Genomic DNA, 27,093 nt, shown 5'->3' on the forward strand with positions numbered 1-27,093 from the left:
TCTTCCCGGCCCCTCCCTCCAGGCCTCATGCCTCCAAGTCTGTGAGAGGTGCCAGCATTCATAACGGAAGGAGATGCTGCTAAATTTGAGTTAGAAGTCAGTGAAAGGAAGATTTAATTTTTTTCCACACCAAGTTCATAGACCAGTGCTTTCCATCGTGGATCCTTTGGAGTTCTAGCTAGTACCCTTTGAGAGAGAATTCACAGGATGAGGGATGGAAGGTAGTAATAATAACTTGACCTGTGCCCAGAATCAGGTTTGTAGTGCTTCTCTCTTGAATTAACATTAGCCACCCCATACTGTAAGCTTCCTGTCTTGGTGCACTGAATGGAGTGTCAGGAAAAGCCTATGTTCTGAGGACAGCTGGACCAGTGTTGGGGAGGTATCATTAAAAACAAAAATCTCAGAGCACCTGGGTGGCTCAGTGCTTGAGCGTCTGCCTTTGGCTCAGGGCGTGATCCCAGGGTCCTGGAATCGAGTCCCGCATCGGGCTCCCTGCAGGGAGCCTGCTTCTCCCTCTGCCTATGTCTCTGCCTCTTTCTCTCTCTCTCTCTCTCTGTGTGTGTGTGTGTGTCTCATGAATAAAAAAATAAAATATTTTTTTAAATTATGGTTACTATTAGATCTGCTGCTCAGGGACAGGAGAACTGAGGAAGTGAGGCTTCAAAGAGCTGGGGAGAGGCAGCCAGCCTCCATGGAGGCTTTAGTCAAAACAACAGAGATTTCTACCCCCACCACCTCACAATATCAGGCTAATGAGAACAAGAACCACAGGGTAACAAGAACACCAAAGAGAGGAGAAATAACATGCAAAGAACCCTCTCAGAGGTTCAGTGCAAGGGGAAGGTCTAACGATGAGAATCAAGCAGATATTTCTCTGATAAACCCACCTCCACCTTAAAACACAGTGTTCCAACAAGAACCTGACGGGTTTAGTGCACTGAGGGTAACCACAGCAATCGCTCACGCCTCCACACCGCAGGCCTACCAGCAGGAAAAGAAAGCCCCCTTTGGGAAACAAAAACAAGTTGCAGTTCTACCAAGATGTCTAGCTTTAAAGAAAAAATTATGATGCAAATGGAAGGCAAGGAAAAAAAACCAACATGCTCCCCAGAGACAGATGGCAGGCGTAAGAGCCAGGCTCAGGTGTGACACAGATGTTGGAGCTATCTGACATGGATTTCTTTTTGAAACTAATTAATAGGTTAAAATCTCTAATGCATAAGGTATACATTACACAAGATCCGATGCATAATTTCACTCGGGAGGTGGGACCTGTAAGAATCCAATGAAGGTGCTAGAAATGAAAAATACCAGAATGAAGAAGAAGAATATCTTCAGTGAGTACATCAGTAGGCTTGACATCGTGAGGAAAGAATAAATGAAGCTGAAGCCAGATAATTAGGAATTATCCAAACTGATATGCAGCAAAGAGAAAAAAAGAATGGGGAAAGAAAAAAAAGAACAGGGCATCTTAAGAGCTGGGCTCAATATCAAACAATCTAATGTTCATCTAATGGAATCCCAGACGGAGAAGAGAGGGAGAGAGCAGGGCAGAAGAACTGCTTAAAGAAATTATGGCCTAGAATTTTCCAAATTAGTGAAAAACAGCAAACCACAGATTCAAGATTCTCAAAGAACACCAAGCAAGCAAGCAGGATAAATATCAGCCCTAACACACACATGGACACATGCGCGTGCACACACAGGCATGTCACCCTTGAACTACTGAAAATAAAAGCAAATAGAGGGGTGCCTGAGTGGCTCAGTTGGTTAAGTGTCCCCCTTTGGTTCAAGTCATGATCCGAGGGTCTTGGGATCGAGCACCTGTTCAGTATAGAGCCTGTTTCTTTCTCTGACTCTCCCCCTGCTTATGCTCTCTCTCCCTCACCTCTGTCAAATAGATGAATAAAATCTTTAAGTAAGTAAGTAAGTAAATAAATAAATAAATAAATAAATAAATAAATAAAAGCAAAGAGAACACCTCAAAGACAACCAGAGACAAGACCAACTACACAGAGGACCAAGGTAACTGTTAGAGTAGGCTCTTCATCAGAAACCACAAAAGAGAGACAGAGTATACATTTGCAAGTCACATAGTCTCTGTTGCAACTAAGCAGTCATGGACAATATGATGTAAACAAAGGGGATGAATTTGTCCAATAAAATTTCATTTATGAAACAGGTGGTGGACCAGATATGGCCCAGGTCACATAGTACAACAGCTCCTGGTCTAATGCAAACATGGTAGTGATGCTCTGTGTGCTAATGTGAAAGTAAAAGCACAGAGGAGAGAGTGGGAGGGAACTCTTGGGGACATGCGGTTGCAAGATCCTTGCCCTACACACAAAGTGCTATCATGTTATCTTAAGGGAAATTCCAGTTAAAGATGTAAATTGTAAGCATTTCAGAAGTTACTAAAAAAAAATTTAAGAGATACAAAGAACAAGTCAACAAGGAGATAAAATGGAGTCACAAAAAAATGTTTAATGAGTTTAAGTGAAGGCAGAAGAAGGGGAAAAAAAACAAAGAACAGATGGCAAAAACAGAAAACAGCTGGTAAGATGGTGAATTTAAATCCAGCCCTATCAAAAATGACATTAAACACACCGGTTAAAAGATAAGATTGTCAGATTGAATACAACAGTATGACCTAGCTATATACTGTCTACAAGAAAACCACCGGACAGGGAACTTTGACGGTGGATACATGACTGTGTGCATTTGGTCAATACTCACAGACACTGAACAGTGTAAATAATACCACTCTAGGTAAATTTCAAAAATCAAACAGGATGTAGGAGTGAAGACAGAATGCAGATGGTGGCAAGTGAGTCTACCTGTATTATAAATAAATCACCTAATCACACTGAAGAGGATGGAGAAGAAAGAACTGGCTTAACTCTGACAGCAGGTGTTTTGACTGGATACCATAAGGCTTAACGACTACGTGAAGTGGATACCAACACTGTCCTCCAGTTCATAAATGAATTTCTCACAGGAGCATGGATTGACAATTCTGAAGCTGCTTTATCTGGGTACCAGGGTTGAAAATATAAGTAAAAAAGTTGTAGATAATAGGAATGAGATTTCTTGCTGTTGGAAGAAGTTTCTACACAAAAGGGAACAGGATACACACCAGAATGTATCCTGTGGTCTGAACTGGAGTCAGATATGAACTCATGTTTGAGATCAATGGATAGGTGAGTAGATAGATAGATAAATAGATAGATAGATAGATAGATAGATAGATAGATAGATAGATGATAGATAATAGATAGATAAATAATAGATGATAGATAATAGATGAACATAGATATGTGTAAATGCATATATGTTACCTTACAAACACATATTTTTGTCTCTTTCCACTGAGAGGGACTAGAAGCAGTGACACTCCAGTAGCAGTGAACACACACAGACACACAGGTCTTGGTTTTTAAATACCATTTTCCAGTAGGAAAGTAGGGCCTGAGCAGGGTGAACCCAGAGGATCTTGTGGTACCACAAAGTAAAGAAGTGCCCCCCGCCAAAGAAAAAGAAGAAGAAGAAAAAGAAAGAGAAAAAAGATGAGCAAGCGTTATGAAAGAGTATAGAGGCTGACCTGAAACATCTCCCGATGGCCAAAGTTGGAAGTTGTCCCACAAAATAGATTAGATTACAACCCAAATAACTAAAAAAAAAAAAAAAAAAAAAAAAAAAAAAAAAAAAAAAAAATCCATGAATCCATGTGGATATAAATAACTGAATAAAGAAGTTAATGGTGAAGATGCAACTCTTCCTTGAAGAATTTCAATGAAGCAAGCAGAAAAATCATTATAATAATTATAACATCAGTAATAATTGTCATGGGTAGGACCCACCAATGGAGGCTAAGGTCAGTGCACAAAGATAAAAGCAGAAACGGAACATTTCCAAGGCTTCAAAATATTTAGTAATTACAGAAGGAAGTCAGAGTGAAAAGTCCTGGCAGATGAGGCCTTAATCAGGCCATTGAGGCTAACATCGTGGGGATGCACAGTGACACCACCACCCGGGCCGTAAGAAGCACTGAGGTGGCACATTAGCCACCTTTTTCTCAATACCATAACAGCTTCAGTGTGATCATGAAAAAACGTCAGAGAAACCCAAATCGAGGGACTTTCTAACAAAGTAGCTGATGTGTACTCTTCAACAGTGTCAAGATCATGAAAGAACGGGGACTAAGGGATAGTCACAGACTGGAGGAGACTCAGGAGACTCGACAGCTCAATGCCATTGAGGATCCTGGATTCCATCCTGGAAGAGGAAAAGGAATTGGCAGAAAAATGGTGGAATCTGAATACATTTTGCAGCTTAGTTTTAAAAAAATGGATCAACATTGCCACCTACTCTTAATATCAAAGGATTAGTAAAGACCCAAAGGCCTGAGGAGTCTGGGAGAATGAGTAGAATGAGTTCTGGATGGCAAAAGAGGATACAGTCTTTACTTACAAAGAGAGGGATTTCTGATCCAGACCTTCAAGAATCATCGTATGACAATCAGTAGAAATGATTAGAGAAGAGATTTGGAGTCGGGTTGGGGGATAGAGATGGAGCAACAAGTTTACCAAAGGTTTAGCAGTGGTAAAGTCCAAGATGTGTTCAGGATTCACTGTGCAGGTTACCAGAGAGATAAAGCCTTTATAGGTTTGTTGAGTGGTTAGTATGGCAGGCTGAGACCAATACATCATGGCCTCAAATGGCAGCCTAAAAAGTTAGCACTTTATCCTGAAGGCCCTGGAGAGCCCCTAAAGCTTCTATGTAGGGATTGAAAAATTATGAAACCTCCATTTTTATGAAAATGAACCTAGACATGGTGGGCAGACCACATGGGGTGTGCAGCAGAAGACAACTTCTATGATGGTCTACATATCCAGTTAGAGGGTCAACCTGTGATCAGGAGCTGATTGCCATGGAGAATTGCTAAAGGGAGAGCACATTTCCAAATTTACCCATTTCTAAGTCCATTTAAATGGAGAGCTCCAGCAATAATATTGCCAACCACCCAGGTTGAAGGTGGGATGTAGGCAGCCTCTCTGCAGTGCTGACTCCATGCTGTGAAATGACAGTCCTTGCCACTTCCTCCTCATTTAAGTCCTTTTTGGATGTAGAAAAACCGATTTTTCATTTCTTTCTCCAACCATCCAGCAAAGAAGGGCCAGAGGTCCAGGGAGGAAAAAGTGCTTCAGGTCATATGTTTCCCTGCCAGGGGCCCCAGTGTAGGCATCTGTCTACAGAGGCTGGCTGCTTCTCTGAGTCTCTGACTCCCACTCTCCCAATTCACAAGCAAAACGAAACAAGAAAAAAAAAAATGACTGTCTTAAAATCCCAATGAAATTGCACTTTCCATAAATATTGGTTTGCTGATTACTATTGCAAGAGTAATTACTCTCAGTACTACAAATCCCTTTGCTTCTGTGGAATATAAGAAGGGAAAGAGGAGGGAACTGTTGGGGGTGGGGCGGGGAGGAAGTGTGGGGGCCAGAGAGGGGAGCCAAAGGCAAATTTCACCTACTTCACCAGGGTGTTGTGGACTCCTTGGATCCTGCTTTGGGAATGGAAATTCTCTGTCCCTACTGCCTCTTGTCCTTCTAATTAGACTCTGGAGATTCTGGTTAGGCACCAACTTGGAGAGCTCCCTGAAAATACGGTCAATGTCAGTTACTGGTACATACATCTAAATGGCATTCCCCTTGCATTTTCCATGTTAATGAGATAAAATATTGGGGAAAAAATCATTTGTATAAATTAAAATTTTATAATATGGCCATTTATGGCCAGGTTTAGCATCCTTAAAAGGACTCCACGAGAAGGCAATCAATTACACTTAATAGACGAAGAGACCTGTATAAAAGCCCAGAGCAGATCAACTAACAGAAGGTAGAATCAAAACTCCAAGAGCCTTGTTATAGGCTTTTGTGTTCCCAAATGTCAGTCACTGCTTCCATTCTCCAGTGAGTTCTATGCCTGAGAAGCCAGCATGAGGGGATTTTGACATTTAACCTGGGGAAGCAATTAAAAATCTCATTGTGCTCCACCCTCCCTGCCTGCCATTTACCTTACCTACTGGAGGAAAGCCTGGTCTCTCCCATTTAGAGGGCATATTCCATTAACTTCTCATGGGAAACCCCACTCATGGGAGCTTTGGCCTGCTGGTCGACCTTCCTTATTTTCCTGGTTGTCCAGCTCTCAGCTGGCTTGGCCACCACTTACTGGTGGTCATTAGAATAGGCATGGCTGGCTCCCTCCTGGTCTTGTCCTTCTCTCTTCTTCCTCTTGATCTTACCCCTCAGCACCCCCATCCCTCCCATTTTCTCTCCTTCCCCATCACCCTTTCCTCTGCAAGGGCTCCAAGAAAAGCTCATTGTTGGGTGGTGGCAGCATTGTGATGACTCCACTGGACTTGTGATGTCAGCACTTGGTGGGGCCCCAGAGAGATAAGACCTATGAACAAAACTAAGTAAGGCTGCTGCATGGGGCTATTTTGAGCCCAACCCTGGATTTAGAGCAGAGCCTGGTCCACAGTGGGGCCAACAGTAAGCTTGGAGAACAGCATGACCAAATACCTTCACGAAATCATATTTTGCCTTGTCGATTTCTGAATTCACAACAGGCTGGCTGGAGGGGACTTTTAATTCAGAAAGCTGCCCTCTGACAAACTGAGGAAATGTTGAGGGAGGAAACTGACTGACCCATTTTTTACCAAGCATGGAAATTTGGTAATAGAACTGCATCTATTATTAAGAGATTTCTGTAATAGATGTTATTGCCAAAAGCAACAATTCCAAGAAATTTAAGGCTACATATGAACTCTAAGCCAGATGAAGCCTAAGTCACAGGGGGAAATGATAAATAATTACAAGATACAATTGCTGAATTATTGTCCAATCAACTAAAAATAGCTTTAAACTGGTGATAAAAATGGAAGGTTATTCTAGGGTCTAAATGGAATCCTTTAAAATAAGACAGTTACTTCTGCACAAGCATATAAAGTCTCTGCTCAGGGGGCACCTGAGGGCTCAGTCGGTTGAGCGTCTGACTCTTGGTTTCATCTCAAATCATGATCTCAGGGTCATGAGATTGAGCCCCAAGTTGGGCTCCATAGTCAGTGGGGAATCTGCTTGAGATTCTCTCCCTCTCCCTCCTCTTTGCCCCTCCCCCTGCTCATGCTCATGCATGCCCTCCCTCTCTCTCTCTCTCTCTCTCTCTCATAATAAATAAAATCTTTTTTAAAAAGTAGTCTTTTCTCAGATGTGACCCTGGAAGCCCAAGATTAGAGTGGGCTTCTCTTCTTACAAATAGTTTTGGGGGATGGTGAGAATGCTTACTACCAAATGCTACACATCAGAGTAGAAGGTAAAGTTTGAAAATATCCATTCATGAACCTTAGGCCACCTCATTCTTTGGGAAAAACAAGAATTGGAGCCAGCCCTCAATCTTCCAGACACGTGAAATGTGCTTAATGCTTATCTCTTCCACATCTTTGGACAGGGCTTTTGAATCTCAATGGACACTTGATGGGATGAGCACTAGGTGCTATACTATATGTTGGCAAATTGAACTCCAATTTAAAAAAATAAAAATAAAAATAAAATTGAATCCCAATGGATAAGGCACATTTGAAAAACAAGTTCTTATAAGGAAGAGAATTTTTTTTTCTTTCGTCTGTAGCTCATGGTGCCTTGGATAGATTTGTGGTTACTGCAGAGTCCTAAAATGAATGCTCTAATGTCAAAAGGCTGGGTGGTAGGTTCTAGTAACTGCCTGGGATTTGTGCATTGCTTTGTTGACTTGTCATTATGCAACGCATCACCGTTCAGTAAATCACGCAAATGTAGCACGTTCAGCTGTCCTGGATAAGAGAATGGAATTGGAAGCAGCAGTACCTAACATATCTGCAAATCCTTTCAACTAAGTACTAGTCTTTTCTTTTTTATCATTTTATTTTATTTTACTAGTTTTTTCTATAGTTTCTCCAGATCTTGTCAACCCTTCCTTAGGAAAATTTGGGGACTAAAAAATATTCACTTGCTTCTAAAATTGTGATTCTCATCTTCAAATGTATACACCAGTGTGCAATATTCTACAGAGATCGGAAGGGGTGTTACGGAAGCCAGCATGTTCAACGGGCCAGGAGACCCAGTTTATGTAACAGTTACCAGCCTCCATAGAATAAGTCATAGCTTTGCATTTTCCCAACCCTGTGATATCAGACTGTGTGTCTATATGTCTGTTAGCCTGAAACAAAGGAAGTAATTGTTTCTAACAATTACTTCCAATAGGGCCAATAAGGATGGCAGCAAGCCCATTGGGAAGAGGACGATCCAGCACGAAAGGAAAGGCCAAACCACTCTCCAAGTGCTTAATCATAACCAAAGCTGTGTAACCTGCAGAAAAGCCCAGCGTGGGGAGTGGGACATGGCAAAATGGTGACTTAATTTTAAGAGCTGACCTGTAAGAACACGATTATATTTGTCTGTAGATTCCAGAGAATCTGTGATGGTAATGAAAAGGACCTAGGGAGACAGGTCAGACCCCATGCAGACAACCTACATTGTGTCTGGAGCCCGGGAGCTCCCAGTGGGACCCCCAGTCAGAAAGGGGCCATGGAAGATTTTCCAAACATGAAACTGCACTAGAATCCCCACCGCTTCTCCCAGCCCTGACTCCATCAATTAGTCCTCTCCTTCTCCCTGTCTTCCAGAGGAACTGCTGCATCTTTCACAAGACTAATGTGAGAATTCAAGGTTAGCAAAAAAACAAAAACAAAAAAACCCACAAGACACTAATTCAAGGGGATACATGCACCCCTAGATTTATAGCAGCATTCTTTACAATAGCCAAATTATAGAAGCAGCCAAGTGTCCACAGATAGACAAATGGATAAAGAAGATGGGGTGTATAGACAATAGAATATTACTCGTCCATAAGAAAGACAGAAATCTTACCATTTGCAACAACATGGATGGATCTAGAGAGTATAGTGCTAAGCAAAAAAAAAAAAAAAAGTCAATCAGAGAAAGACAAATATCATATGATTTCATCCATATGTGGAATTTAAGAAACAAATGAGCGAAGGAAGAAAAAAGAGAGGGACAAACCAAGAAACAAACTCATAAATATAGAGAACAAACTGATGGTGGCCAGAGGGGAGGTGGAGGGATGGGGGACGTTGGTGATGGGGATGAAGGAGCGCATTTGTCGTGATGAGCACTGAGTAAGGTAGAGAATTGCTGAATCACTTTTTTTTTTTTTTTTTTTTTTTTTTGCTGAATCACTATATTGTACACCTGAAGCTAACATCACACTGTACGTTAACTATACTGGAATTAAAATTTAAAACTTCATCAAAAAAATAAAAACACTTGCATTTTAGTGAAAAAATAAAAGAATTCTGGCTTCTGCTTCCCGGTACCCCACCAGAGCAACTCAGAGGAATAGCAGTCTGTGTGGAGATGGAAACACCACCCTCGGGTTCTGCTGAGCCTGCACTGAAGCCAGCTGCGCTCTCCCCTCCACCCACCCACCGACACACACACTCCCCTCAGAAGATGACCTGGGTGCGTAGGAACAGAGAAGGCCACTGAGTCTTCTGCCCCAGGAGGAGAAAAGAGACAAGAAAACTCTGTCTAAAGGGATCCTGCAAGGGGTGCCTGGGTGGCTCAACTGGTTAAGCATCTGACTCTTGATTTCAGCTCAGGTCATGATCTCAGGGTCATGAGATTGAGCCCCACGCTGGGTGTGGAGCCTGCCTGAGATTCTCTCTCTCTCTCCCTCTCTTGCTGCCTGTTCCTCCACCCCTCTCTCAAAAACTAAATAAAATGAAGGGATTCTGAGAATACGCTGGTCTCAGAAGAGTTTCAGATCTGCCCCTGAGCCAGTTCCCAGGTTCTATCTGTAAGGTAACCCAAGTACCCAGAGAGAAAGTGGCTGCTACCCCTGATTGCCACACTAAAGTTGACCTGGGCCCCAGCCAAACTCTGTATTTTCCTCCTAGAACAGTGAGGATATTAAAAAAAAAAAAATCCCATAGGTCTTTCTGGAATCTGGGGAGTCCTGGGTATGCCACTTATGAGACCCTGCATGTCACCTCAAGACGTCAGTCTCCACAATGGAAAGCAAGGAAGTGGGGACAGAGGATCATCAGCTCTGACCTGTCTGCGATGTGACCTTGTGGGTTCAGACAATCTTGCATCACCATCCTTGCCAAACACACACAGGCGTCACTGTCAATCTGGGGTCCGTGGCACCCCTGGGCAACTCTAATCATTTCAGAGGATACTTGAGTTGGTTTCAAAAGAAGGAATTGATGTGAATTCACTTTAATTTTAAAATAGATAACATCCTACCCAATACTTTCTACTCCCCTGGGAATGTGTGAGTGAAGGTTTGGACATCACTAACCCAATTACAGGAAGTTCTGAGCTTCTTGAATTTCAAATGGGAGGGAGGGAGGGAGACAAGGAGTGAGGGTGGACAGACAAGGATCTATCCCTGTGCCAACACCCTGCAGTGTTATCACACCCTGATTTGCAACACTGAACCCACGGCAGTGTGATCTGGCTCAGACAATGCTCCACGGGGCAATAGGGTGCTGGGGAGACCCGCAGACAGATCACTAGAGAACATCAGAATAAGGGAACATCACCCTAACATACTTGCGTGTACACACACGCACACACGCGCTTCTCCAGCAACAGCCTCAAACATCCTACTACACATCAGGTGTCATCACTGCTCTGGCCCCATTATTTCCCCATGCAGTCTAAGTTCAAGCGATGCTGCATCGTTTCCACTTCCTTAAGCTTGTCCTGTTCCCTTCTACCACAGGGCCTTTGGGCATGCTCTTCCCTCTACATGGAATCCTATCCCCTCTTTATCTGATAACCTTCCATTCTTTCTTCAACCTTAGTTCAACCATCACTAACCTCCCCAACTATATCAATTCTCCCTGCTAGACATTCTTACGAGTCTACGTATCTTTTACTTGAAGTACTTATTATAAAGTTTTCCATTTGTGTGTGCAACTATCGTAAAATCTCTCTTCAGCAGACGGACTCTGCAGGAAGGAAAAGACCATTTCTGTTCAAGTATCTAGCACAGTGCCGGGCACATAGTCGTTGCTCAATATATATTTTTAAAAGAACGCTTAAGTGTCATATCGTGAATCGTAATGCTTGGTTGCAAAAATATATTCATCATAGTAAACATGATAAAAACTAGTTATAATAAAAATATAATCATCCTAATAAAAAGAAATGAACTAAGTATGTTTTAACTAATGTTAACATTTAACTAATGTTAACATTTTAACTAATGTTAAAAATGCCAGTGCCCTTATCAAAAATTAAGCAGGAGGGAAGTGACAAAGAAGGTACTCATGCAACAAGCCATTTCTGAATGCTTACTATGTGCAAGGTACAATGGGGGGGGGGGGGTAAGCCTCTTTTAAAAAGGCCGGAGGGTTCCTGGGTGGCTCAGTCGGTTAGGCATCCCACTCTCGATTTCAGCTCAGGTCATGATCTCAGGGTCGTGGGATTGAGGCCTGCATCAGGCTCCACTCTCAGTACAAAGTGTGCTTCTCCCTCTCCCTCTGCTGATCCCCCTGCTTGTGCTTTCTCTCTCACACACATAAATAAATAAAATATTTTTAAAAAATAGGGAGGGCAGCCCAGGTGGCTCAGCGGTTTAGCGCCACCTTCGGTCTGGGACGTGATCCTGGAGACCCAGGATCGAGTCCCATGTCAGGCTCCCTGCATGGAGCCTGCTTCTCCTTCTGCCCCCACCCCCATGAATAAATAAATAAAATCTTAAAATAAAATAAAATATCTTTAAAAAAGACAATAGGGAGGTAAACCATTAATATATGCCTCTATTCTCAAAGAGGTCAAGATCTAGTAGAAATACAGTGTCTCCAGCAAGAAAAAACAAGTACACAAAATTCAGAACAAGATACCCACTGGAGAGGGAAAACAGATTGGTAAAACAGGAGATTGTGAATAGACTCTAAAATGAAACGTTCATATGATGTTTCTATTCACAAATGATAAAGGGGTCTTGGGACAGCTCTATGAAACCTAAGAATTCACTGAACAGAAAATGACCATTCTCGCTAAGACTCTAATTAAATATATTATAGTTGTATCTGGTTGTGCTGGTACCTGCCACTAATCCAGGCTGGACAAGTATTGCAGAGTGGGGCAGTCATGGTTCCTGAAAAAAAAAATTTAAAAAATTAAAAAGCAATCGGCTCTAAGAGACAGCACAGCGCATTTCTAGATGGGAACGTGGTGAATGTCACGGGACACTTGCAGAATAGCCCCATTAACAGTTCTGGACAAGGAAGGAAGCTCCTAGGGTGGGGACGGCTGGCAGAGCAGAACCGACAAATAGGCATTTATTTTCCTTTTCCTTCCAGATACCTCATTAAATTTCAAGGAAACTTCAGGACTTAATAACTTACAATGAGGAAAACAGGAAGGGGCATCTTCCGTGGGAAAGCTATGTAATCAAATTTGGAAGTCAAGAAAGGGAAAGGTGGCCTAAAGAAAGGACGTGACGTGTCTCAAGCTGCCTCCAGGACAGCTGCAAAGGGGACAGCAGCCGAGGAAGGGGCCCCCAGCCCAGCAGAACCTCCAACAGGTGCTGGAGCCAGAACCACACGGCTGCCCCGCAAACCTGGCCCTTTATTCCAGAGCAACTGGAAGCCGTTAGTGCTTCCAGTCAACTTTCCTATTCGCTCTGTGCTAAAGAAAAACAGACAACCATCAACCACCAGACATTTGAGGAAACCCTGAACCGTGAAAGAGAAATAATGATAAACAGACAGCAGGGGCTGGGGGGATCTCAACTCCCAAACACGTTTAAAAATGATGAAGAGAATAGAACAGAGATGAATAAGAAGAAACCCCCAAACCAGAACCTCAGATCTGGGAAGATAGTTCATTCATAAGACAAGCAAACCCACTTGATGGGGTGATCACTGATGTTATACTATATGTTAGCAAATTGTATTTAAACTTTAAAAAATGTAAAAAGAAGAAGAAGAAGAAGAAGAAGAAGAAGAAGAAGAAGAAGAAGACAAGCAAACCAAAGTGTTGTGAAAGAGAAAAAAAAATTGAAGAACAAAAATTTTTAAAAATAAAAATGCAATAGCCAGAAGTAATCATGACAAGAAAAAAGAAATAGAAGATGAAATTAATGAAAGAGCATAAGCCCGAGAGGCGGGCGGCACGAGATAGAAGACAGGCGACCCTAAAGAAGGTTCTTCTCAAGGTCCCTTTCCCCATCATCTGCTTAAACATCTCATCTGCTGACGTGTTCGATGACAAGCGCATCGCCCTCCAGGAAACCAGGTTCTAAGCACAACACATGACAAGACACATGTGCCTTCCGCTGGGAGGCACATCAGTGCGAAGTTTCTGGACACAGAAGACTTATAGAAGATTCTAAATGCTTCTGGGCAGAAAATAATAATGATAAAAGTTCACCCAGGAGGGAGCCCAGGTCAGACTGGCACGTGGGTAACACTGGCTACTAGAAGTCAGTGCACTGATGCGCTCACGATTCTGTGGCACATTAATACCAGCCTCAAATTCAAATTCCATACAAACTACCAAATGGAAAGCCAGATTGAAAAGAAGATCAAGGGGCAGCCTGGGTGGCTCAGCGGTTTAGGGCCGCCTTCAGCCCAGGGCCTGATTCTGGAGACCCAGGATCAAGTCCCACATCAGGCTTCCTGCATGGGGCCTGCTTCTCCCTCTGCCTGTGTCTCTGCCTCCCTCTCTCTCTGTGTCTCTCATGAATAAATAAATAAAATCTTAAAAAAAAAAAAAAAAGAAGAAGATCAAGACATGCAAGGATCCAAAGCCTTATCTTCTATCTCCCCTTTCTAGGAGGCTGCATAAAAACGATCTCCACTGGGGCATGTGGGTGGCTCAGCAGTTGAGCGTCTGCCTTTGGCCCAGGGTGTGATCCTGGGGTCCTGGGATCGAGTCCTGCATACGGCTCCCCACAGGAAGTCTGCTTTTCCCTCTGCCTACGTCTCTGTGTCTCTCTGTTTCTCATGAATAAATAAAATCTTAAAGAAAAAAAAAAAACCTTCAGTTTTTGCTTTCTTTTAAACAGTAAATTGAAAAAGAAGAAAGCAAGAATCTGGGTAGCAGTGGATCTCGTGAGGGTCCCCCAATGTCACAGGTCTGATGCAGGACTTAAGAGCCAGTGGAGGAGGGAGGTCTCCTGAGGAGAGGCGGGGAAAAGCGGACCCACACACAGCTGAGAGCCTGGGAAGCCAGGCCACTGCTAAAGGTACAAAATGCAAGGAATAAATTACAAGAATTTGAAACTGCTCAACAGAGACCCTTCTTATGGAGACAGCACTTCATCGTGCTTAGGAACAAAGTCTCTGGAGCCAGAGGTGTGGGTTCAAATCCTAACCCTGGCCCTTGTGTGACTTTGGGCAAGTGGCTCAGCCTCTCGGCCACAACATCTCTCAAACAGAGACAAAAATAGGACCAATCTATACAGCTGCTGGGAAGAGCTGAATGAGTGCCTATGAATAATGCTTTTAGCCAAGAACCTGCCACGTAAGTACCATAGAAAGGTTTGTTAAATAAATAAGAAAGCCAGTGAGCTATCTGAAAGTCATAGGCATCCAGAGAAGACAGATCCCAATTAAAGCAAGTTAGTGTTTTAAAATATGTTTATTTTTTAAAATATGTTTAAAACAGTTTAAGATATGTTTTAAGGGGTTTAAAATATTCAAAATAAAATATATTTATATAAATTTAAAATTGAAATTTCAAATTTAAATACTTTTTAAGTACATGTTAAATGTACTTTTTAAAGCATACGTTAAGTATATATATATCAATATATATATAATTTAGATTTTGTTTATTTATTCATGAGAGACAGAGAGAGAGAGGCAGAGACACAGGCAGAGGGAGAAGCAGGCTCCCCGCGGGGAGCCCCATATGGGACTCAATCCCAGGACCCCAGGATCACGACCTGAGCCGAAGGCAAACACTCAACCACTGAGCCACCCAGGTGTCCCTAAATATATTTTTAAGTAAATAAGGGCTTAAAAATAATGAATGTGAGGGTTTCCAAGTTGCAGACTAAGGGAAAAACTTAAGGACTGTATGTGGGGGAGGTGGAGGGATGGGGGCAGAGAGTGGGAAGCACACATTTCTTCCCGAGGAAAGGCCCCCAGGAAAAACACCCCCCCCCTGGGAAGAACAACGGGGGGGGGGGGGAGGACTCCATATATAAGAAAAGGCAGAGTCTGAATACAGAATAAACTAAAACAGGCAGAGTACGAGAAAGGAGAATGCACTTGCCCCTGCTGCTCTGTGCAAACAAGCACATTTTGCTCCATCAGAGTGGAAGTCCCAGGAGGACGTGCAGAGGGACGGGGAAATAGCAGGTCCAGGACACTGTGGCTGCATCCGTGGCCCGTATTTCCCAGCTGATTTTCTAGAAACCAGGCACGTGGAGTGCTTTGATGACATTTTTCAAAACTAAATTTAAATCGAAACAGAATCACTTCCCTCCCACCCACCCACCCCTCTGCCAAGAAATGCTCCCTCCGCGGAGACTACATTTTAAATCCAGTCCTTTTTCAAATCAAAGACGGCGAGGAAGGCAAACTTTAGGTTTGAAAACCTAAAGCGACAAGTTTCAAGTAACTGGACCAGAATAACCCAGAATTCTTAGACTTGCTGCTCTTACAAGAAATGCTGTAACCAGAGCACAGGCTGGCCAAGAGGGAGGCATGTGCAAGCACACGCTGTTCATCCCAAACACACAGGAAAGATGTGCAGGCTTAATGTTAATGTAACAAGCGGCTCTACACACTCCCTCTCCTCTCCTCGCCCAGCAAGATGGGTTAAGGGGTTTGGATGAACGTTTCCTTGCTCAACTGTCCCTCCAGAATCTGCGTGTGTGTGTGTGTGTGTGTGTGTGTGTGTGTGTGTGTGTGAGCCATCCCTCGGGTCCATGAAAAATCAGTCACCGGCTTCTCTGTACTAATGAGCCCCTGTAACCCCATGGTGGCACACTGCACAGAGCATGGTCACTGTGCCCCTTGTATTCGGCTACCTCTTCTTTAAAAAAAAAAAAGATTTTTATTTATTCATGAGAGACACACAGAGAGAAAGAAAGAGAGAGAGAGAGGCAGAGACACAGGCAGAGGGAGAAGCAGGCTCCATGCAGGGAGCCCGATGTAGGACTCGATCCCAGGACTCCAGGATCACACCCTGGGCCGAAGGCAGGTGCTAAACTGCTGAGCCACCCAGGGATCCCCTCGGCTACCTCTTCTAATGACTGGAGAGGCCTTGAAGGAAAGGACTAACCATGACATGCTCATCACTGATTCCGGGGTACCCAGCACATCTGCACAGCACCCAGGACGGAGACAGAGAGCCCCCTCTTGCCCTTGGAGACGGCGGCCACGCACAGTTCAGGACTTCCAGCCCAGACCTTGACCCCACCTGCCGGCCACCTCCAGACGGTCCACAAGCACCTCACGTTCAACCAGGCCAACCATGAACTGCTAACTGGTCTCCCCGCCTCCCAGCCCACCCCCGACTGGCCTCTGACGGGGCATCGCCTGCTTTAGGACCTTCCAGGCCACCGGCCCCCGTTCCCATTACCTGTACAGTCAAGTCCCAGGTCCTCAGGAAGGCAGACACGGCCCGCCATCGGCACCCCTGCTTCCCGCTTCCGCCTTCTCTCCCGCTGCTCCCCGGCCCCACCACAGGCAGCTCGCAGCGCTGCCTCCCACCTCCGAGCCTGCCGGCGACGGCTCTCTCAAGACCCTGCAGAAGACTCGCTGTGTCTTGGTGGCCTTTTTTCCTGAATTGCTTCTAAACTCTCCACCCACCTGAGCTGAGTTACAGGCCCTGCTCTTCTGCCGCACGATGCCTCGTGCTAAAAGGCAAGCCCGTTACGTTCCCGATTGCACGAGCTCCCCACGTGCACACGCGGCGCTGAAGCTCAGAGAAGCAAGCAGCAAGCGTGCTCGATGACACACGTCCTCTAAGTGGCGGAGCTGAGGGTCCAGGGCCAGGATTTGTCCTCCTAATTCAGTTCTCCTGGAGTTTATCACTTTGATCAAGACTTTGTCACTTCACCCTCAAGACAGAAGCTTCCTACTTGGCACCTCCTGTCCGCTGCTTCTGATCGTGTTGCGGGATGAGCCGTGTGAAGGGCAGCACAGGGCCTGCGGGAGAGGCCCAGCGGGTCGCCTCCCTCTGCCTCCCCTCTTGTGCACCGTAGCCGTGGGGATGGGGCCAGACTAGGGCTGGGAACCCGGTGGGTTAGGGAATGGGGACTTGGCGCCGGGAAGCAGCCTGTGCCCGCCTGCCTGCAAGCCCACCCGCAGGAGGGGAGGCTCACTTACGGGGCCTTCCTGCCTCTGCTCTGCTCCCTGGAGGATGACTCCCCTCACTCCGGGCTCAACTGCCACCAACTGCCCGCTGGTCAGGATTCCCGACCTCTGATTGGGCCCCATCCCTGTCAATCCCCTGGGAAACAGAGTCCCTGGGCCAAGGCCTCCCTCCGCTACCTTCTTCATTCATTCAACTTGAGCCTGTGGATTCATCTCCCGGATGGGCGAGACTCTCCCTCTGGCCCGCACCACGGGGCCTCCTGAGTCCCCTGCAAATCCTCCCATTCCACATTCTGTTCCTGGGTCCCTCTCCAGACTGGGAGCTCTCGGAGAGCGGGGACAACATGCTCCTCTTGCTCTGTCTCCACAAGGCGTAGGACAGGCCGCAAGGGACAGATGAGTGTCCAGGCTTCATCTCTCCTCCCCTGGATCATTCCAAAAGCCTCTTCTTGGGCCTCGCCACCCCCTAACTTATCCCTAAGTCCATCCTCCACAGGAAAAGAGCTCAGGTTTAAGGTGCATGCGGGTATACAGCAGGTGGTGTGCTGTCCAGCTCGAGGGCAAGGTGAGGGCAGCATGAGGCAGGAACTGGAGATGCAGGTGGGGACCACCAGCCGAGCGCGGCCGCAGAATTCCCCTCCCCAGCAGCGAAGGCTCCTGAGGCCAGATCCAGGAGGAGCCCAGAAGCCGGGTCAGGCAGGGGGTGCAGGATGGTATGGACCCTCACATTGCCAGACATGCAGTCTCGGGGGAGACCAAAGGAAGCGTCCGTGGACAGCAAAGCACTAAATACAGTCCCAGAGACAATCTGCAGGGTCTGGCCTAAGGCTTGGGGACCACAGGGAGCCGTGGGATGAAGGCCGGAGGACAGGGAACCAGAGGGTGCAGGAGGAGGAGCAGAATGTGCAGAAGTGCCTTGAGGGGCTTGGGGGCAGCTACGTGGGACCGCACCCACCGTAAGGACTTAAGGACATAAGGACAGTCCACTGAGGGTGACCAACAAACAGCTCAGATAACAAGACGAGCCTTTCCCTGTGGGCACTAGGGAGCCATGGAAGCCTTTTAATCAGGGAGGCAACAAAATCATTTCTGGGCCTGGGGGAGGATAGATCCAGGGAGATGAGGTTAGATATTAGCCGAAATGTTCTTAGCTCCATCCCAGGCTTCTGGAACCCTCAGAAGGAGCTGCAGGCAGAGTCTGCAAGCATCGGGGGAATGGCGGGGTCGGGAGCGGCACACGACAGTTTGTCAGAGCATTTGCTCCGTCAATGGCACATTCACAGCAACTTCACTCACGTTGATGTTCGAGGGCCACACATTTCTGATCCAGCCAGGGTCTCTCATCATTGGAATCTGAAAAAGAAAAACATGGGAAATTGACGAGCGGAAATGTTCTGGAAATAGTGGTCATGATTGCACAACCCTGTGCCTAGGCTAACACCTGCTGGACTGTACCCTCGAACACAGCGAAGTTTAGGGCATGTATTTACATCTCAGTGAAAAGAAAGTAAGAAGAAGACATGGGACACCTGAGTGACTCAGCGGTTGAGCATCTACCTTGGGCTCAGGGCGTGATCCCGGGGTCCCAGGATTGAGTCCCGCATCGGGCTCCCTGCATGGAGCCTGCTTCTCCCTCTGCCTGTATCTCTGCCTCTCTCTGTGTGTCTCTCATGAATAAATAAATAAAATCTTTTAAAAAGAGGACGTGGTGAGTTTTCTCCAAGTGTGTTTACGGGGAGTGTGAGGTCTGGGTCACACGGAGCACATTATGGGGTCATAAATGTCTCCCCCCAGCTGCACTGTCTCCACCTCTCCTCCTTCCCAAAGCACATGTGGGGTGACACAGAGAAACATTGGGACTTGGAGTCAGAAGTCATGCGTTCCCAGTGCTGCTCCCAGTTTCTTAGCTGTGGCTGCTCAAGGCTCGTTTTCTTAGCTGTGAAATGGGTGTAACAGCAAGCCCAGAGCTGACGGGTGCTGGAGCCCATTCGGGCTAGCACACGAACGAGCTGGTGAGATTGCTGATGTGACAACTACCCGGGAAAGGGGGGCCTGTGGGGGCTGCTGTGTCTACAGGCGCCCCGGTCAGGTCCCCAGAGTGCTGCTCCCACGCAGGTGTAGCCCAGCCTGTCTAAGGGACCTGTTGAATTTTTGTAGGCCTCAAATTCATCTTAAATTATACCCCAAAACATATGTGACCTGAGTTCAGCTACAGCAGCCCAGAATCAGCAACCTTTGAAGCCCCTTATACCTGTCGCCTTGTCCTGTCGCCCCCTCGCCATGTCACCCTACCTGCTACCCATCAGGCACGTGTTTTCCAGCCTGTGTTGGTCATTGTTGATAGTTAACTGTGTTACTTTATGTCACTATTAATATATTGAGTTTCCCTCAGGGGTCCTGTACTTAGTAGGCAGTGGAAATGCAGAGATGAGAAGATGTAAATCCTGCCCTGAAGTCACTCACAATCTAGCAGGGGTCAGGCAGGAAGACGGGTAAAAAAGTGTGTTGTGGCCAGGGCCGCCATCAAGACATGGGTTCCCTGGGTGCACAGGAGGGAGCCAACGGGTGTCCTGCAGAGAACACAAGGAACTCTGTGCCATCTGCAGAAGGTGACATCTAAGCTGCTTCTGAAGGGTAAGTGGGGCTCTCAGAGAAGAGGCGGGGCAAAGGCCTTTCCAAACGGAGAAGACAGTGTGTTCAAAGAAACAAAGGCATCACCTGTATGTTTAGAGAACAGCACAGAGGGCCCTGTGTCGGGAACACTGGGAGGGAGCGTTGGTGGGGCCATGGGCAGGACGTGGTAAAGTGGGGCCATTTTCGTTTTTAGAAAAATGTCCTCCCCGAGCAAGACCTTTTAGGAGGCCACATGTAAGCAGACAGGAGGGGAACTGCTACGGTCGTTTCAGCGAAGAGGCCCGAGGCCCTGGTCTGGGCTGCAGAACTCAGGGGCTCCAGAGAACACAGCCTGAGGACCATTGCTGGGCATGATGGGAAGTACAGAGGAGTGGAATGAGCAGCCCCATGTTTTCAGGATCATTCCGACGTCTGGTATTAGAGGCAAAGGAGTGAATTCAAAGCTTTTCCAGCCAAGTATGGCCAGGGGAGAGCCAAGGTGGGAACAGCGGAGGGCCGAAGAGGAAGGGGTGGCTGAGGGCACCTCCTAGCAGTAGGTGATTTGGACTGGCTGGGTGGGCGGAGAGGGACCTTTTGAGGATGATTGAGTCTGTGGCCTGGGTGACTCGGTAAAGGATGGCATCCTTAACTGGATGAGGAACACCAGGAGGATAAATTCTGAGAGGACTCTTCTAGAGTCCTGGAACCACAACTGGAATAAGAAGGAGAGAGTTCCCTAGGACAGGCCCCGGAAAGCGGGCAGATGTGAGTCAAGGGATCCCACCCAAGTCTGAAACTGTGTTGAAAGTGGGGCCAGAAGTTGGGGTTCTTCATCCATAAACTGCTTGGCATGGCCATTAATTCAGTCCTGGACTCAACCGCATGATGCATTTGAAACATTTCTTAGAATCCAGCTACCGCTCCCATTTGAGCTCCCGCAGAATATTACAGCATGCTATGAAAAAAAAAATCATGCAGCTTGAATGGAGCTGTTCTAGATCATCCAACTCAAATTCCTCCTGGGGCACACGCACTCGTTGGGTACAATGGTTGTACTCATTTCACACTCACGAGGCGGGCTAGGAAGGCCGGCAGCAGTTTAAATCTACAATGCTTGCATTTGATCCCCATGACAAACAAAGTTTCAAATCAAATACCAAACGTATGTTTTCCTGCCAGGGGAACTCTGAACCCTCCAAGAGTTTGGTTTGATTTCAGAGATTAAACATGAACAACACAAGAACACTCAAAATGGGGATCCCTGGGTGGCGCAGCGGTTTGGCGCCTGCCTTTGGCCCAGGGCGCGATCCTGGAGACCCGGGATCGAATCCCACATCAGGCTCCCGGCGCATGGAGCCTGCTTCTCCCTCTGCCTGTGTCTCTGCCTCTCTCTCTTTCTCTCTGTATGACTATCATAAATAAATAAAAATTAAAAAAAAAAAAAGAACACTCAAAATGGCGAACTTGTGAACTATAACAACAATTTCTCTCAAAGATGAGAAGAAAATTATCTCGTTCCACCCGACAACTATTTGTCCGTTGCCATCCAAAATTCTTAACATGGAATTTGAAGCTCAGCCTTCGGAGCCTGTTTACCAACCAGCAAGTGGTCACGGTGGACACCAAAAACGAAGTTGGGTTTTGAACCCCAGGCCTTCCGCTAAGAGCTGTGTGGCCCTCAGCACAGAATTCTATCTTTGCAAACCTCAGTATTCTCATATGTAAAGAGAGGAGAATGATAAAATAGTTGCCCCAGAGCTGACCTAAGAATCAAGAGAGAATCCGCACCAAACAAGAATGCACCTCACGAATACTAGTTGCTACTCGTGGGTGATGATCATTCGGTTGAGACCCAGTCTCAGGAATGAGTGAGCGTCTTCTGTGGCCGGCTTGCTTTTACCTTATTTATACTGTGACCTGCTCGGGTCATTTACGTCTGAGTTGCAGATCCAACCTTTCTGCTCCCCCTCCACTGGGTGATAGGACTCAGGGAAATGTATGTTTGTGCTGGTCGTGTTTGTGGTTCTATTTTCCATCTCTACTTCTTTTTTTTTTTCTCTCCTTTTATTCCTCATTTAACTTAAATGTATGTAACGGCCGTGGACTGAATGTCCTCACCACATTCAGACGTGACGCCCTGATACCCCATCCCACAGCATTGAGGGTGGGGACTTTGGGAGGTGATGAGGTCATGAAAGCCTTCGTGAAGGGAGTTAGTGCCTTCTAAGAAGAGATAAGAGAGATGTCTCTCTGCCGCGTGAGCACACATCAGGAACACGAGGAACACGGCTGTCTACAAGCCAAGAAGAGGGCTCCCAACAAAACCCGGCCACACTGGCACCCAGATCCTGAACATCCAGGCTCCAGAGCTTGGAAGCAATGCCTGTTGTTTAAGGCACCCAACCTATAGTATTTTTGTTATTGCAGCCTGAGCTGATGGACCAAGATCCTGTTCTGTTTCGAACCATCTCTTGTCCATGGTTATACACAATAAAGGATACACAGACTGGCAGATAAATAGGTAGACAAAGAGATATAGAGGAATGGGGAAATGCTTGGGGAATGAACATAGTAAATGTGATTAGATGAACAGATGGAAGATAAGTAGACCCCTTCCTACTGTCTTTTCATTTGATGCTGGATTGTTTCATTTGCCACTTGACCACATGGATCGGTACGGAGTAAAGAGCACTTGAAATAGAACCACAAAGACTAATCGTGGTCTTGTTGGGGCCTTGCCACTTAGAAGCGGAATTGTACAGGAAGTTTCCTCTTCTAAAGAACCGACATGGGGGCGCCTGGGTGGCTCAGTCTGTTGAGCATCCAACCCTTGGTTTTGGCTCAGGTGGTGATCTCAGATCAGGAGATCGAGCCCTGCATCAGGCTCTGCGCTCAGCTCAGAGTCTGCTTCAGATTCTCTGTCTCCCTCTTCCTCTCCTTCTCCCTCCAGCTCACAAGCTCTTTCTCTCTCAAATAAGTAAATAAATAGTGAGCCGACACGGCACCACATCCCTTGGGGATGCTATGAGAGTCTACTGAAAGGTGCACTTGAAGGTGACCAGCCACTCTATGTACTCAGTGAGGCTGAATTTGAATCTCAGTTGCGTCTTTATGAAGATCAAGACCCAGGTCGCAATCCCTCTGTGTTCCTCACGGGGCCTGGCTCACGGCTCCACCCCAGCCCACCACTTGCTGGGGCTTCTCCCTCTGGGACCTGGGTCCAAATTCCCCTTCAGCTCTGTGGGCTCCTGAGCTCTTGCTGCATTTTCACCGATGGACACACATTTGGACAGTAGGTTCCCACAGGCATGGAAAGGGAGACAGAAATGCTTCCAGATTAGCAGGTGGAAAGTCCACAGCAATAGTCCAGGACGTTCCCAGTTTACAAATGGGGCATGCTGAAGGCCATTTGTCAACTTATTTTGGAGTAGAGAATAATATTCTCACACTGCAACAGTTCTATCCAAGGAAGCTCCCTCTCCCAGGAAAGGGAAGACAGAGGAATCCATAGTGCACCTTATAGTGGAGTCTTCAGGACCCTGAGAGCCATGTACAAAGCCTACTTTTATGGGAAAATTCATTCAAGCTCCACCTGAAGTTTCCAGGAGCACACAGGACCTGTCTGGGATGTGATGGAAGGACCATCGTTCCAGGGCTTGGGCAATTCTGGCTTTAGTTCTGTTTCTCCCCTGCAGGGGGAGGTCAGGGAGGCTTGGGCCAGATACTTCCCTTTCCTGGGTCTCAATTTTTCCAGCAGTCAAAAGATGGGAGCTGCACTAGGTGAGTCCTACGCATTTTTTTTTATCTCCCAAATCCTGTAAGGCGACACGTGTGTGCGCCCCTACATCATAATTCCAATGACAAGATCCCCTTGCTTTGCTCTGTCAATATAACTCGAAGTGAAAGAAAATAGTAAGGGGTGGTTTGTTCTGGTTGAGGGAGGGGCTGCACAGATGGGGTGAAGTGGATGACGCTACAGGTCGGGGCTCAAATTAGACCAAGTCAGGCCCTAACCTGGACCCTACCCCGAGAGCTCCCCAGACCTCCCAGGAATGGTCAGAGCATCTGTAGTCAAGGGAATTGGATCTAAGTCCTGGAAACAATATTTAATAAAGCCTGATGTGGAGTAGATCACTTCAAGTCCTAGAAATTCCTTTGCTTCAATTACAAAGTGAGGGAAATGATACTTCTTCCACCTTCACTGCTAGCAAGGGCTCTCTAACCCACTCTCGGAGCTCATGGGATGACGCTGGGCCCACCAGGATAATCCAGGATAATCCCCCTATTTTAAGGTCAGTAATGGGTAACCTTAATTCCATCTGCAACCTTAATTCTTTTTCTCCATGTAATTAATATATTCACAGGTTCCAAGGATTGGGACATGGATAGCTTTGAGGCACCACCACTCTGGCTGGCACAGCCTCTTAATGGGATCGCCCACATCGCCATCTGCTATCCTGTGGTTCAATCTCCGTGCCACAGCCAGGCTCATCTTCTTGACAATCTGAGTGTGTGGCTGAAAACCATTCAAGTAAATATATAATATGTATGCAATGTTTGAAACCCTTCCCTAACGGGGTGAACAAAGTTCCCACCCACCTGTCCAGTCTCGTCTGCCACTTGCTCCCTGTGATCTCTCTGATCCAGTCACACTGGCCTTTTAATCCCTCGTATTCAGCCTACTGCTTCCGGCCACAGGGCCTTTGCACTCTGCCTGAGACACATCTCAGCTGCTTAACTACTACTCATTGCCAGACCAAACCACGGCCAAGTGTCACCTCCTCAGAGAGGCGGTACCTGACCTCCTCAACTTGATCACATCATAACTGCACCCCCTCAGCACCCTCATCACTCCTCCACCAGCATTCAACGCAGATTGCATAGTAATGTTTGTCTGCCTAACTGTTCAGCTAATGCCAGCATCCTCCATAGGGACAGTGCCCATTGTCCTGGTCATTGTAACCCCAGCAATGGCAGCTATTCAACAAATACTTGCTGAATGGGAGAATAAAAGCAAGATTTTCTCCATAGACACATGAGGACCCTGGAGCTCAGGAGGTTGAGGGACTTAGCCGAGGTCACAGAGCTAGCAATCTGGGGTATGTGAGCTGGGATGTGACCCACGTTTGGCTGACTTCAGAGCCAGGGCATCACTCCACCTGCATTTCAGGCTACTGGTGCGGAAGGGGGCTTTGCACCGTCTGATTTTTGTGCTCCTTCTAGGAGAAAGAGGAAGGCAGCATCGATCTCTGCAGCTCTCTGGTGGCTACCATGTCTTGGACCTTTGTCTGACTAATGTGGTGGCCAGTCACCACCAAAGGGAAGCTCTCACCTGGCACGTCCTCCCAGCCACGTGTGCGAGAGCTGAGCTCCCCTAGGCCTCACCATTGACCAGCAGTGGCTGTCCTGTCCCAGGGCCCAGTGCTTACCCAGACATGTGACACATAAGTGCACCTGTCTCTGCAGGGTGATCAGCCCATGGGGGCCAAGGCAGAGGAAATCGAATGGATTACAGGCCTGCAATGGGGAATCGGGGGTTGGAGGAGGACCCAGGACTGTGGGATCCCAGCTGTGTGACCATCCTTCCATCGGCCTCAGGATCCCCACGTGGTACAATGAAGGGGCTGGAGTGGACAGAGTCCGTCCCCTCCTGCTCTGACATTCTGTGTTCCCTGGGTGCCCACAGTATGGGCTCTGACTCCAGACTTTGAGCCCACCCGGAACAGTGTCCTGAAAAAGGGACCTGATTTAACTTCCCAGATAGAAATCCCTCCCCATGAAGAAGTGGCCCCAGCACAGGCTCTTCTCCAGGCCTCGCCTTCTATCACAGCCACTGGAAAGACAAGCAAGAGGCGACCCTCACCACTGCCCCTGCCTCGGGCCCAGACGCACCCCCCAGGAGTGTGCTCTGGAAGGCTCAGGCCGCACACAGGAGGTGTGGGCTGTGTGCGTGCTTGCTCGTGTGTGCATTCGATCGCAGATGGCCTGAGAGTCTTGCTGCCCCCAATCCCCACACACAGGCGGAGTCTAACAGCCCGGACCTCCCCTCTGGGCTGGCCTAGGTGTCTTGGGTGCTCAATAAGAGGCAGGATGGGTGTCACTTGCAACCCCAGAGGCCAGGTCATAAGAAGCCTTTCTGTGCCCCTGTCAACCTCCTGCAATGCTCCTTCTGGGGGATGTAGCTGTCACATAAAAGGTTAGGTGCCCCCCACCCCACCCCAAGATGCTGGGGCCAAGAGGCTCTGGGCTACCGCTGGGCCAGCAGTCCCGCTGGGCCGGGCCTTCCAGCCATGAAAGGGAAGCAGCCACCGTCACCCTTCCCGACCAGGCCACACACCAGCCCTGCTCCACTCAGTAGGAGAGGAGGAGTCAAAGAAACATCCAACTGAGCCCTGCCCTAATCCCGACCCAGGAAATCATGAGATCTAATGAAGGAGCTGCGTTAAGCCATTGGGCCTGGAGGCAGTTTGGTTTAGAGAAATACGCAGCCAGACGGGCACGTGCCTTGTGGCCCAGGGGGCCGGCCTTGCATTTCCTTGCGTGTTCCTGTCCAAAACTGCGTCTGTGTGTCTGTGGTGAGCGAGGGACGGGGCCCGCTTTTGCAAGCTCATCGATGTGTTTGCTTGTGTCTACACGGTTTGTGTTTCTATGTGTTTGATATGTGGCTGTGGGTGTGCGTGGGTGTGCGTGTGTCAATGACAAAATAATGAAGTGGACTCCTCCGCGTGAAATCTCTAATCCCACTGTTGAAGTGCCTCCTTGCTTGTTTATGAAAAGAACCCACACGGACCGTAAACGTATGCACACGTGTATGCGTCTATACAGGGATAGAATTGATTGGAAAAACAAGAATGGAGCCTTTAATTAGAGGATTCTAATGGGAAATTTAATTTAACTTAATTTAATTTAATTTAATTTAAATTAATATAGGCAATCACTGAGCCCCCAATGTTTGCCGGGCACTATGCCAGGGGTTAGGAATCCGGAAAAGATGAAGACCTAATACAACGTTCTGGGCAGCACCAGGAGCACAGGAAGGACCCTGTGCAGGGTCAGCCCCACGTCAG

At 47.0% G+C, this 27,093-nt stretch overlaps 1 protein-coding gene across 7 annotated transcripts in view; it reads right to left on the bottom strand.

Annotated features, from left to right (window-relative positions):
* The window catches only part of LPIN1 (lipin 1), a 132,732-nt gene that overhangs the window by 80,003 nt on the left and 25,636 nt on the right, over nt 1-27,093 (bottom strand). For 4 of the 7 annotated variants that reach the window (XM_026009087.2, XM_026009088.2, XM_026009089.2 and 1 more), the window contains exon 2: nt 18,710-18,766. In XM_026009087.2, coding sequence (XP_025864872.2) covers nt 18,710-18,766 — 57 coding nt within the window. Of the gene's footprint in view, nt 1-16,676; nt 16,840-18,709; nt 18,767-27,093 lie in introns of those variants that run through there. The other 3 variants (XM_072767698.1, XM_072767693.1, XM_072767701.1) reach the window with 2 other exon arrangements.

Source organism: Vulpes vulpes, chromosome 8, assembly GCF_048418805.1.
Source record: "Vulpes vulpes isolate BD-2025 chromosome 8, VulVul3, whole genome shotgun sequence".
Lineage (NCBI taxonomy): Eukaryota > Metazoa > Chordata > Mammalia > Carnivora > Canidae > Vulpes > Vulpes vulpes.